This window comes from Microtus oregoni, unplaced genomic scaffold (assembly GCF_018167655.1).
Source record: "Microtus oregoni isolate MIOR12 unplaced genomic scaffold, Mior012 000044F_ref0000062, whole genome shotgun sequence".
Lineage (NCBI taxonomy): Eukaryota > Metazoa > Chordata > Mammalia > Rodentia > Cricetidae > Microtus > Microtus oregoni.
Window position 1 is genome coordinate 15,332,949 of NW_024543218.1, and position 12,315 is coordinate 15,345,263.

The window sequence follows — 12,315 nt, forward strand, 5'->3', positions numbered from 1 at the left end:
AAATGAGAATTTAGTGGGGTGACTTTCAGTTTCTTCTTACTGATTTGAAATATTCCAGGAGTAGAGGTTTCAGTAAGGGAGGTTCTCATTTAGTGCACTTTTGAGAATTTTAAATACATATTTAATCTGCATAATGATTACAGAATTAACTTTAATAAATAAAAACTGAAATCAGACTTTTTCAGACTTGTTATCTTGTAAGATTATATTTCACAATTGTTGGCTTTCTAGAAATCATATTTTTAAAAAATTTTACACATTTAAAATTGGTAAAAAAACTTTGTTATTGGTATTTTCTAAAAGTGCAATATGTTTCAGATGTTTTTGAACAATGAGAATTAGCTCACCATTTGATTTTAGTACTGTAAAAAATTGAATTCAGATATGTTGCTATAAAGTAATAAAGTGATGTTTAAAATACAACCTAAAATCTATGATAGTTAGAAGGCAGAAATATTGGTGAAATATATATATATATATATATATATATATATATATATATATATATATATATATATATGAGATAATCCTTTCAACAAATGTTAAGGTAATTAGGGATGGAAAAGGTTTGTGTTTCCAGTTTTTTTCATTTAATTCATGAAACATTATTTTTAATGTAAAGGAAGCTGTATGTCTTATGTCCTCCAAAGAGAAAAGAGCTAAAGCATTCTCTCGTTTGTTCTTAGCTTTTCCAGTTGGTCATTGCTGTGAGAACCAGGGACAGCGTGTCCCTGGAGTCATGTGTTGGCACCGTCACTATAAACATCCAGAATGTCAATGACGAGAGTCCTGTTCTGATGTAAGCAAGGCTTAATCTAAATATTTAAATGTTCGATTAACCATTGAAACATTTTTATTGCAGAACAAATATCAATGTCCTACTATTTTTTCATTGCAAAATTTCTTATAACGTCAGAGTGTCCTAGATAGCAAATGTCTATGAACTCTATAGCATTGCTCTTCTCTCACGTGCGCTAAACAGAATCAACTCCATTCGTATTTTGTTCTTGAAACCACAGAAAGTGATCATTTTTTTTATGGACTAGAAATCACAATTTCCTGCTCCTTCCTGCTATTTATGATTAATAAGAACAGTAATATAGAAATGAACATTGATAATGGTCGTCATATGAGATCAATATGTCTACTCGAGATTGGGGTAGTAAATAGCTTTGTCATGAATATCTGTCCATATATATATATATATATATATATATATATATAGCTGTTGCTGAAGTGTTTATGGATTTTTCCCTTCTGTTATGATTTATAATTTCTCAATCAGGTGAAGGACAAAAGGAAGAGAAGGGATGAAATATTAAGCGGTGTGTAAATACATTCACAATGGCTAATGTATACAAAGCAAGTTTCAGGTCATTTGAATTTGGGGCTGTACGTTGTCACAAAAGTGTACCTTGTGAAATTTCAAATATTTTCCCTGTGACATAGATGGAAAGAGACATTTGTTTACGTCAAGTTCTAAGAACTTCTCCTTTGTCCCATAGATACAGACCAGATGCACCTATAAATATTAATGAAAATCTGCCTGTTGGAACAAAGTTGGCCAAGTTCACGGCAATAGACAGAGATATAGAGGATGCTGTACATTATGAATTTATAGGTACACAGAAAGCCTTTGCTATAGATGAAGGTATAATAATTTTTATGGCTAACCATTTCAGAAAGCATGCTATACATTATTTTATTCGTTAAACTAAGCTCCGAAGTCATTATAGCCGGATGGAATAATATTCAAAATATGTAGGAAAGCACTTAGCATATTTTTATGACAGAAACGGTAATCCCTCCTTCCTTGTTAGAAGTATTCTCTGTGTCATTCTGCCCTGCAGACTTTTTGCCCATTCAGATATGTGAGTTTGGGCTGGAAACGTATTTAATGACCTTTCTCTGAGAAACCAATTTTCCCATGGAAAACAGAATGTTAGCTATCATAAATGGAATATCCATTTGATGTCATCCATTCTTGTAACTACATTACATGCATAAAAGTCACTGAGTTTTTCCTGTATCAGTCTCCATCTGAAATGGAGTCCTGGGAGGAGCTTTTCTTTCTACCTCCTATCACCATGGAAGAGATCAGAGGCAGGGCCTTATGGATGCCCTCTCACTGAGCTGCTCAAATCCACAGCCTAAACACATACAATGAAGTTTTGTGTGGTGGATAAACTTGAGTTCAGGCTGTCAGTCCGATACTTTTGACTCTAAATGGATCTCGGGATACACAGGATAAACTTGAGTTCAGGCTGTGAGTCAGACACTTCGGACTGTAAATGTTTCTCAGATATACAGCGGTTTCTGTGTCTCTGACAATTTAGGCATGAGGTTAGAACATGGAGGAAAGAAATATTTCTCTTCATTTTAGGAGGAAACATACTGATCCACACACAAACAGAATACAATTAAACATGCACTTCTCATCGTTATCAATGCAAAGATTCCCATGGAGTGTAGAATGGATAGGAAGGTGGCCTATAGAAGGGATGCAAGCGGGGCAAGGCAGAGCCTATGTAGAGAGACAGAGCATGTGCAATGGCTGGGTTCTTCTTTCTGGGATGTGCCTCATAAAAATGGAAAGTGGGAAATTTGGAGGAAACATACGTCAATGAACTAAAATCGACAGTATCAGGATGAACTTAACATTTTAATACATGTATTTAGGAAACTCGAGAGGTAAATGGATTTATTTTTTACCACCCAGGCTGACTAAAGAGACATGACAAGGAATGCTTCTAAACTATGTATTTTAAAACTATTTTAAAATTAAAACATTGAGAAAATCAGTGAAGTATGTTGGAGAATACCTCGGTTTGGGAAATGCAAATTCCAGTCAGAGTAAACTTTTAGGTCATGCACTTAACCTCTTTTTGTTCAGAAGTTTCACAAACTTCTAATTATTTACAAATACAGTCACCATAAAAATAACCACAATGGAGAGAGAGATGATAGGTTTTAAAGGAAGAGAAGGTACTTGGATCATATTATAAAATTCCTGAAAAAGTCAGTAAAAAACAAACATGGCTAATACTTGAACTTCCCTTCAAGAAAATAGACATTGATTAGATTATAAGCATCTATTCCTCTGGCACCTATTATGTAAGATCAAAAAGTAGCATATTTAGGAAAACTGAAAACACAAAACGTGAACTCCAAAGCTTACACACAGTATCTGGGGAGAGGACTTAGTGATTCAAAGGATTTGCTCGCCTTACAGAGGTTCCTCTCTAGTGCCCACACCGGCTGACTAACAGCCATCTACAAGGGGACTCAATGTCCTCTTCTGGCCTTCCCGGACACTTACACTAACATGCTCTTTACCCCTACCTCCCCTCTCTACAACTTCACATAATTATAAACAAACAAATAAGTCCTTTAAAATGTTGGTATCTGGAAAAACAATGACTCCACAGAGAAGCTGCCGTGAGAGAGAGGTAAGCGATAAAGAGGTCATCCTGCTGGAGATTTACCAGCACCATAGAGACATACATCAGTTCTTTACACACCTATAGTTTGTAAATCAGAATCTACCCTTAAAGCTTGCACGCGCTGCAGTACAGATGTAACACAAGTATTTAGGAAGTTAATTCCCACCTGAAACACCCTTTTTGCTTTGGGTTGTTGTTTGCTTTCCCAACACCACCCTCTCCAGAAACCCCCGTTTTCTTCCTGCCACTCTCCCACAATCATTCTAAGCTTCACTGTTTCCCACTGAAGCCGTCATGATGTCCCGTGAGACGACCCGCGTAATACACGTGGCTTCTATTTCTGTCATGCATTCAACAGTTATTTCCCACAATCGTGACTTGTTTGTGACTTCGTTAGGTCGGCAGCTGACCTTTATTTTATCCTTAGGGGTACTCTATTCATGTCATGACTTTAATGCATATCTCCTTTATCTGGTGGATGGCAAACACATCCATATGCCTACCTTTCAGACTTGGGAGATGTCACTGTGGCCTACCCTTTAGACTATGAAGATGAAACAACCCCGAAATCTTGGGTATTGTATGTTAGAGTGTATGACAGTGAGCGAACACACTCAACAACTGGGACACTCACAGTGATTCTGCAGGATATCAATGACAACCCTCCACGATGCTCACAGGACATTTACGTGTAAGTTATGTCACTGATTGTTGGGTCTTCGTGTATTTGTAGAGAGAAGACATAGCACAAATGAGTGAGGGGCATCAGTTATCCTAGAAGAGAGGCAGGAGCCTCTCATTCTTTTCTTACTTTCTCCTCTCATGTGGCACAGCTTGTGCTTTTAACTGCTTAGACAAGTTGACTTGCTTCATTTGTTGACACAAAGGTAAAAATCAATACTGAAATTCTCCAAAATCTAGAATGCCTAGAAAGCCAACATGATGACAGATATGGAATATATGCAGAAAACCCGTGGGAAAGTTAGGATTGTCTATTTAATGTTTAAGCAGCAAGTAAAGAATAAAGCCAACTATTCACAGTGAAGGGCAAATTGTCTTATGGGCTAAAGAGTGAACACTCCTGACTCCTGGAAATTTTTACTTTGAGTGCACAAACAATGTTTTCATACTTTGCGATGGGGTTATGGTAGCCTTCTCTTGAATAATTTGTCTCTCCCTTTAAAAAGACCTTCAGTATAAATAATGCAGACATGTCAATATCACTTAGAAGTAATAGGACACAGTACCAGCCTCCACATAAAATGAATAGGTCTGCTCTGTGGAGTTGTAAAAGTCAATGCTTGTGGTCTGACAGATGTGAGTTACTGATCATTCCTGGAGGCCTGGGATAGTGGCAGGGGAGAAACAGAGGTTCTGGGAGGCTAATACACAATACAGTGACTATAGATAACTATAACACCCTGTGTTTTGCCACAACTTAAAGAGTACAGCTTGGAAGTCTACACTCTAAACCTGAGGAGGATTAAACTGTCATTGTTCAGTATATTTCCTCTTGTTAAATTTTCTGTTCAGAAATCTTGTATAAGAGCAATGCCATTTCCCCCGGTCTCATCATAAATGCTAAATCATGTCTTGGGCAATTTTTCATGGATACTATAAAATACTTATTGTCAAAATGGCTTTTTAAATTATAAGCACAGCATTTCAAATGATGCATTATATTAAATTTAATCATCTGCCTAAATCAAGTTCAATGTATAACACTTTTTTTTTCGTCTCATTGCAGACTTGAACTTCCTGAGAACATCCCAGTTGACACCACCTTAGTGTCCCTAACTTGTACAGATAGGGATGGAACGATTCCCAACAACAACATATCTTATCATTTGATTAAAGACACATTTTCAAATAGAACCTTTACTCTTACAAACAGTGAATTGAAAGTAAGTATCATAACCTCACTCTCCGACTGTGGCCCTGTGATTAACCAGAGATAGAAAGAAATGTGTTTTTATTATTATAAAATTGTTAATGAATTGCAGTAGTTCAAATAGCTGATGGCAGAATCTGTTCCTGGGTTTTCAACTGAACCTTAAACTGCCGAAAGCCTAGCTTGCTTCGGGATGAGTGCTGGAATGCAGTTTTCATCACCAGTGCTGGACTCAGAAGGTTATTAATTTCTTAGAACAATAGTTTTAGGTTAAATATTGTGTATTCATTTGGAATGTGCTAAAATACCTTTGATAAATAAGTTAAATATGTTTTTACCAGAGACTATGAATAGAACAGAGATGCCCATTTTATTTTTGTATACTGTAGCATGCAGCAGCTCAAATATTTTCACTAATTAGGTGTGTGTGTGTGTGTGTGTGTGTATAGAAAAACAGATAGATATATGAGTGTGTGTGTGTGTGTATAGAAAAACAGATAGATATATGAGTGTGTGTGTGTTTTATTTCCAATACATTTTGAAGTATAAGTCAGGCTAAATATAGTTACATTCATACATTTTAAAAGTAAACTAGGCATAATAAGGTTAGGCATTGTGCTCAACAATAATTAAATACAGCTCATCAGAACAACGGCTCATGAACAGCCCAATGTTCTCTGCAGGAGAAAGATGGAAGTAACTTGCGTGTTTTCATCTTGTTTTTTTTTAATTTTTTTTAATTTATTTATTTATTAAAGATTTCTGTCTCTTCCCCGCCACTGCCTCCCATTTCCCTCCCCCTCCCCCAATTAAGTCCCCCCCCCCACTCAGCCCGAAAAGCAATCAGGGTTCCCTGTCCTGTGGGAAGTCCAAGGAACCCCCACCTCCATCCAGGTCTAGTAAGTTGAGCATCCAAACTGCCTAGGCTCCCACAAAGCCAGTGCGTGCAGTAGGATCAGAAACCCATTGCCAGAGAAGCATCACCTTTCACGATAGCCACAAATAGCATAAAATATCTTGGGGTAACTCTGACCAAGGATGTGAAAGATCTATTTGACAAGAACTTTAAGTCTTTGAAGAAAGAAATTGAAGAGGACACCAGAAAATGGCAGGATCTCCCTTGCTCCTGGATTGGGAGGATCAACATAGTAAAAATGGCAATTCTACCAAAAGCAATCTATAGATTCAATGCAATCCCCATCAAAATCTCATCTTGTTTTGATATGGATTCCATTGCATTGACCATTCAGGATACATTTCATGCAAACTCCTATTGTTCTTGTGCCTTCATGTGCTGTGAATGAATTGCAGAGAATCACATTCATCATCTTAAATCAGAAGTCTTTCAGTTTTGAGATTTGTAGAGTGCATCCACCCCTCCCTTTCTGTGCCTCCATTGCATGTATTTGTGTACAGTTTAAAAGTTTCTGGAGACGTTTCTCCTATGTATCCATTTCTGACATTTCTGCCCTTTGTCACATTCACACGTTTCGCCTTGGATTTTCTCAACATTTCTTGTCTGTCACTCTGTGGCACTAGTTAAACATTTCAAATGTCCCTAGTTAGACAGTGAAAGAGCACATTACAATATCAAATGAGTGTCTGGAACTTCTCTACTACTGGATAGATATCTACTAATTTTTGACCGAATTCATGATGGAGAAAACTGTAGGTGTTTGTGGGGTATTGCAACACATTTCTTCCAAAAGTCTCAAGGTGATATTTCATCCCTGGAAATGTGGATGTGATCACAATATGAAAATAGATCTTGGCAATCTAAGACTTTCTATAAGTTGATAATGCTAGAAACATACGATATCAATATTCTTGAAAATATGAAAATGATGGAAATGTTTACAATTCTTTAAAATATTTCTGATTAAGGAATTTTAATGGGGATACAAAATATATGAAAAAACAACCAAATTATTGTTTTGAGTTCTTTCTAATTTTTACTAATTTCCTGAAAACAATCATATACAATTTATAGGAGTAAAGCCATTCAATCAAATACAAGCTAAACATACTGATTGATTACACAATTTTTCTTTTCTTTTTTTTTTGCCTGTTGGTGTATAATTGGAATAGGAATAATAGTGCTTTCCTCAAAGGGTAATAAGATTTCAAAGGTTATTAAAATGCCTGAATTCTTATCCTTCTCCAAGGAAGGGAAGAGAAGCCAGTTAAAGAAAATGGTACAAATTTAATATTTAATGAATTAAATATAATTATGGAAATATAGAAAGAAAACATACATAGATTTCCAACAATACTCAACTCCTAAACAAGAAGATCACAATTTACATATAAAGTGTTTAAAAGTAAAACTAAAATCGATGAGCTATCAGATAACCAAAAATGGTATGTATGTTACAGAAAAACGGAAGATAGCTTTAACAGTTATTCAAAACTAAGCCTAAGAGCACTCACTAAAAATTTATATGAAAATAATAAATATGGTTTTAGTAGGAGCCAGCGGGGTCAAGGACGCCAGGAAAACACAGCCCACAGAATCAATTAAGGGGCTCACAGAGAGGGAAGAGGCAACCATGAGGCCTACATGGCTCTGCCCTTGGTCTTCTGCATATCTGCTGTGATTGGTTAGCTTGGGGTTCTTGTGGGACTTTAAGGCAAATGGAAGAAGAACAGTTCTGGGAAAGAGGGGAGGTGGGTGTGGGGGACGGGTGAGAGGGAAGGAAGTGGAGACTGCAGTCAGGATGTATTTTGTGAAAGAAGAAGAAAGAAAAAGAAAAATCTATACAATATATTTTGATCAAATTACTTCCTTTCTTCTAACTCTCCCCATATCCTCCCCCTCCCTATTCACCCAATTTCAGTCTTTTTCTTTCTCACCAAAAATCAAACAAAACGAAGTAAAAACAAACAAACAAAAAAAATTTTATTATAGAAACAATAAGACAGAAACAAAACAAAACAAATTAAAAAAAACAACCCTACCCCCAAACAAACCAACAAACAAAAAATAAACAAAAGCTTCCCCTACACACCCAAACAAAACCACAGGTGAGGTCTGTTTATAGGCCAAGGATTCCAATACCATGGCTCTTCCTGGAGTACAATTGATAAATCCAGCGATATCCCATAATTTTCCCCCTTCCCAGTACATATCAATTGCAAACAACTAGTTAGTTAGCATGGAACTTTGTATCTATGTCCCGTTCTCAACGCTGGGATTTCGTGTGGACCCTTACTCGCTATCTCAACTCTGGTTATTTGGATTCAAACCACATGTCTACAGCTTAAAAGCCACGTCCACACACAAGGGAAATATTCAATATTTGTCTTTGGGTGTCTTCTGGGTTGCCTCATTCACAATGATTGTTTTTAGTTCAATGTATTTAACTTCAAATTTCATAATTTAATTTTTTAGTAGGTGAATAATATCCTATAGTATAAATGTACAACATTTTTATTATCTATCTTCATTCTTTGGACATTTAGGCTGTTTGCAATTTCTGACTGTTGTGATGAAGGCAGCAATGAGCATGAGTTAGCAAGTGTCTTTGTAGGAGGATGTACAGTCCTTTGAATACATGCCCGAGAGTGGCAAGATCTTGTAGTAGAGCAATTTACAGTGTTTTAAAGAGCTTCTACCCTTGTACAATTTTGCATTCCCACCAGCAATGACTAAGTGCTATCCTGGGCTTGCAACCATCTCAATGTGTTCTGTTGCTAGTTTTATTGATTCTGGCCATGCTGACCAAGGGAAGATAAAATTACAAAGTAGTTCTAATTTTCATTTCCATTATAGCCAAAAATGCTGAACATTTTGAAAATCTGTCTCAGCTGTTTGTGGTTCATCTTTTGAGAATTTTCTGTTTAGTTCTTTAACACACTTTTAATTGAATAAAGTCCTTGATGTACAGGTTTTAAATTCTTCATATATTCTAGAAACTAACCTCTCAGATGTACAATTGGTAAAGATTTATTTCTGCTCTATAGGTTGCCACAAGTCTTGAATGATGGTGCCTTTGCTATACATAAGTCTTTGCATTTTAAATAAAGATTTTAATAATTGGTCTTTTTTTCTTTTTCTTTCTTTCTTTTTTATTTATTTTATTTTATTTTTTTTTTTTGGTTTTTCGAGACAGGGTTTCTCTGTAGCTTTGGTGCCTGTCCCAGAACTAGCTCTTGTAGACCAGGCTGGCCTCAAACTCCCAGAGATCCGCCTGCCTCTGCTTCCCGAGTGCTAAGATTAAAGGCGTGTGCCACCACCACCCGGCTATTTCTTTCTTTATACATATATTTTTTGTTTTTCTAACTACTTATTGGATTTTGGAGACAAGATTCCCCTGTAGCTTTGGAGCCTGTCCCGGAACTCACTCTGTAGACTAGGCTGCCCTTGAACTCACAGAGATCCACCTGCCTCTGCCCCCCACCCCCCAAGTGCTTGGATTTTAAAGATGTCTGCCACCACTGACCAACCCTCTTAACTAATTAATTAATTAACTTTCTGTCCCAGCTAAAGTTTCACCTCCCTCCTCTCCTCCTAGTCCCCCACCCTACTCCCTTCAGTTTTTACCTCCAATCCATTCCTCCATTTCTGCTTAGGAAAGGGCAGAGCTCCCTTGAGTATCAATAAACTGAGGCATATCAGGTTGCGGTAAGACTAAGTACTTTGGAATGGAGAGACAGCTTGGCAGTTAAGTGCACTGGCAAATTTCCCAGAGAAGTGGAGTTCAATTCCCAGCAATCACTCAAAAAAATCTGTAGTGGGGTTTGATGCCCTATATTGGCACAATAATAGTATAATGTAGTCGGAGGCTGTTCAGTCATTCCCAGCCACTTGGACCTAAAATAATTACATAGAAACTACATCATTTAAAGCATTGCTTGGCCTAGTAGCTTATGCATTCTTCTAGCCAGCTCTTATATCTTAAATTAACCCAATTCCATTATTTTATATTAAACCATGAGGCTTGTGGTTTACCGGTAAAGTTCCCAGGCTTCTGTCTCCTTTGGTGGTCACTGTATGGCTTCCCACTGACTCCGCCTACTTTCTCCCAGCATTCAGTTTAGTTTTCCCACCTAGCTCTAATCTGCTCTATCACAGGGCAAAGCAGATTCGTTATTCATTAACCAATAAAAACAACACATATAGAGAAGGACGTCCCACATCAGAGTAATCATATACATTAAATAAATAAATAAGCTACAAAAGATAGCCTCTCGTATTAAATGTCAAATATTAAAGGTACACCTTTAAAAAGCAGGTCTAAGCACCTCCCCATGTATTAAAGCTGGGCAACAATACTCAGGAGGAGGAGGAGGAAGTTCCCAAAAGCCAGTAAAAGTGACAGAGACAAAGCTACAGAAAAATCCGGTCTCAAAAACCAAAACCAACCAACCAACCCACCAACCAACCAACCAACAACAACAAAAGAAACCCAGAGTCAGAGACAGCCCGTGTGCCCACTTTTAGGAGTTCCACAGAAAGTCCAAGCACATATGTTCAACTGTCACATATGTTTAGAGGGCCTGGGTCAGTCCCATGCAGGCTCCCTGGTTGTCCATTCAGTCTCTGTGAGCCCCTATGAGCCAAAGTTAGTTGGTTTTGTGAGTTTTCTTGTGGTGTCCTTGACTCTTCTGTCTCCTACAATCCTTTCTGGCCCTCTTCTGCATGGTTCTCCGAGCTCCACCTAATGTTTGACTGTGGATCTGTATCTATCTCCATCAGTTTCTGGATGAAGACTCTGAAAACAATTGAACTAGGCATCAATCTATGCTTAAAGCAAAATATTCTTAGACATCATTACAGTGACATTGTTTTCCCCCAGTCATGTTTGGTTCTAGCCTAGGTCTCTGGCCATTCAGCTTATGTATCACGGCGCTCCAGGCAGTGTTGGGTGTGGGTTTACTCTCCTGGCATGGGTTTTAGGCTAGAGTGGTCATTGATTGGCCACTCCCTCAATCTCTAGGTCACCCATACCCCAGCATACCCCATCACAGGACAGTCTAAAGGTCAACGATGATGTGGCTAGGTTGGTTTCCCACTCCTCCCACTTGAAATCTTGCCTGGTTAAGGGAGCTGGCCATTCAGGCTATGTTTCTGCTATTGCTAGGAATATTAGCTGGGATGATCCTTGTGGATTCATCATTTCCTTATACCATGTTTTTACCTCACTTCCCCTCCCCTTCCATTAAGCTTTTTAAGTCCTCTTCCCCTTCATACTCCTTCCAACCTGATTGTTCATGTTTCCATTCCCACCTGCGTGCGCTAGTAAAATATCTTCTATTTCCCATTCCCAGGGAAATCTGAGCTTCCTGTCATGAGCCCTTCTTTTTACCTAGCTTCTCTGGGTATGTGGATTGTAGCACAGTTAACTTTTATTTTGCAGCTAATATCCACTTATGTGTGAGTACATATCTTGTTTGTCTTTCTCGGTTTGTGTTACCTCACTCAGGATGATTTTTTCTAGTTCCATCCATTTCTTTTAAACTCCCTGGTGGCATTTAATTTTATTTATTTATTTATTTATTTATTTATTTATTTATTTATTTAGTTTTTGAGACAAGGTTTCTCTGTAGCTTTGGTGCCTGTGCTGGAACTAGCTCTTGTAGACCAGGCTGGCTTCGAACTCACAGAGATCCACCTGCCTCTGCCTCCCCAGTGCTGGGATTAAAGGCGTGCGCCACAATAGTGTCATTGTTTTTAACAGCTGAGTAATACTCCATTGCAAATGTTCCACATTTTCTTTATCCATTCCTCAGTTGAGGAACATCTAGGTTGTTTCCAGGTTTGGGCTATTACAAATAAATCCGCTATAAACATTGTTAAGCAAGTGTCTTTGTGATATGATTAAGCATTCTTTGGGTATAAATTCAAGAGTGGTATAGCTGGGTCTTGTGGTCCCAGTTATCAGAGAAACAGTTGCATTTTCTTCCAAAGCAGTTGTACAAGTATGTACTTCCATCAGCAATGGAAAAGTGTTCCTCTTGCATCACATCCTCTCCAGCGTG

General features: G+C 37.7%; 1 protein-coding gene across 1 annotated transcript in view; it reads left to right on the plus strand.

Annotated features, from left to right (window-relative positions):
* The window catches only part of LOC121434708 (protocadherin Fat 2-like), an 87,036-nt gene that overhangs the window by 30,195 nt on the left and 44,526 nt on the right, over positions 1–12,315 (plus strand). Inside the window, exons 10-13 of the mRNA XM_041633613.1 lie at positions 687–799; positions 1,506–1,651; positions 3,954–4,134; positions 5,191–5,347. Of these exons, the coding sequence (XP_041489547.1) occupies positions 687–799; positions 1,506–1,651; positions 3,954–4,134; positions 5,191–5,347 (597 nt within the window). The remainder of the gene's footprint in view (positions 1–686; positions 800–1,505; positions 1,652–3,953; positions 4,135–5,190; positions 5,348–12,315) is intronic.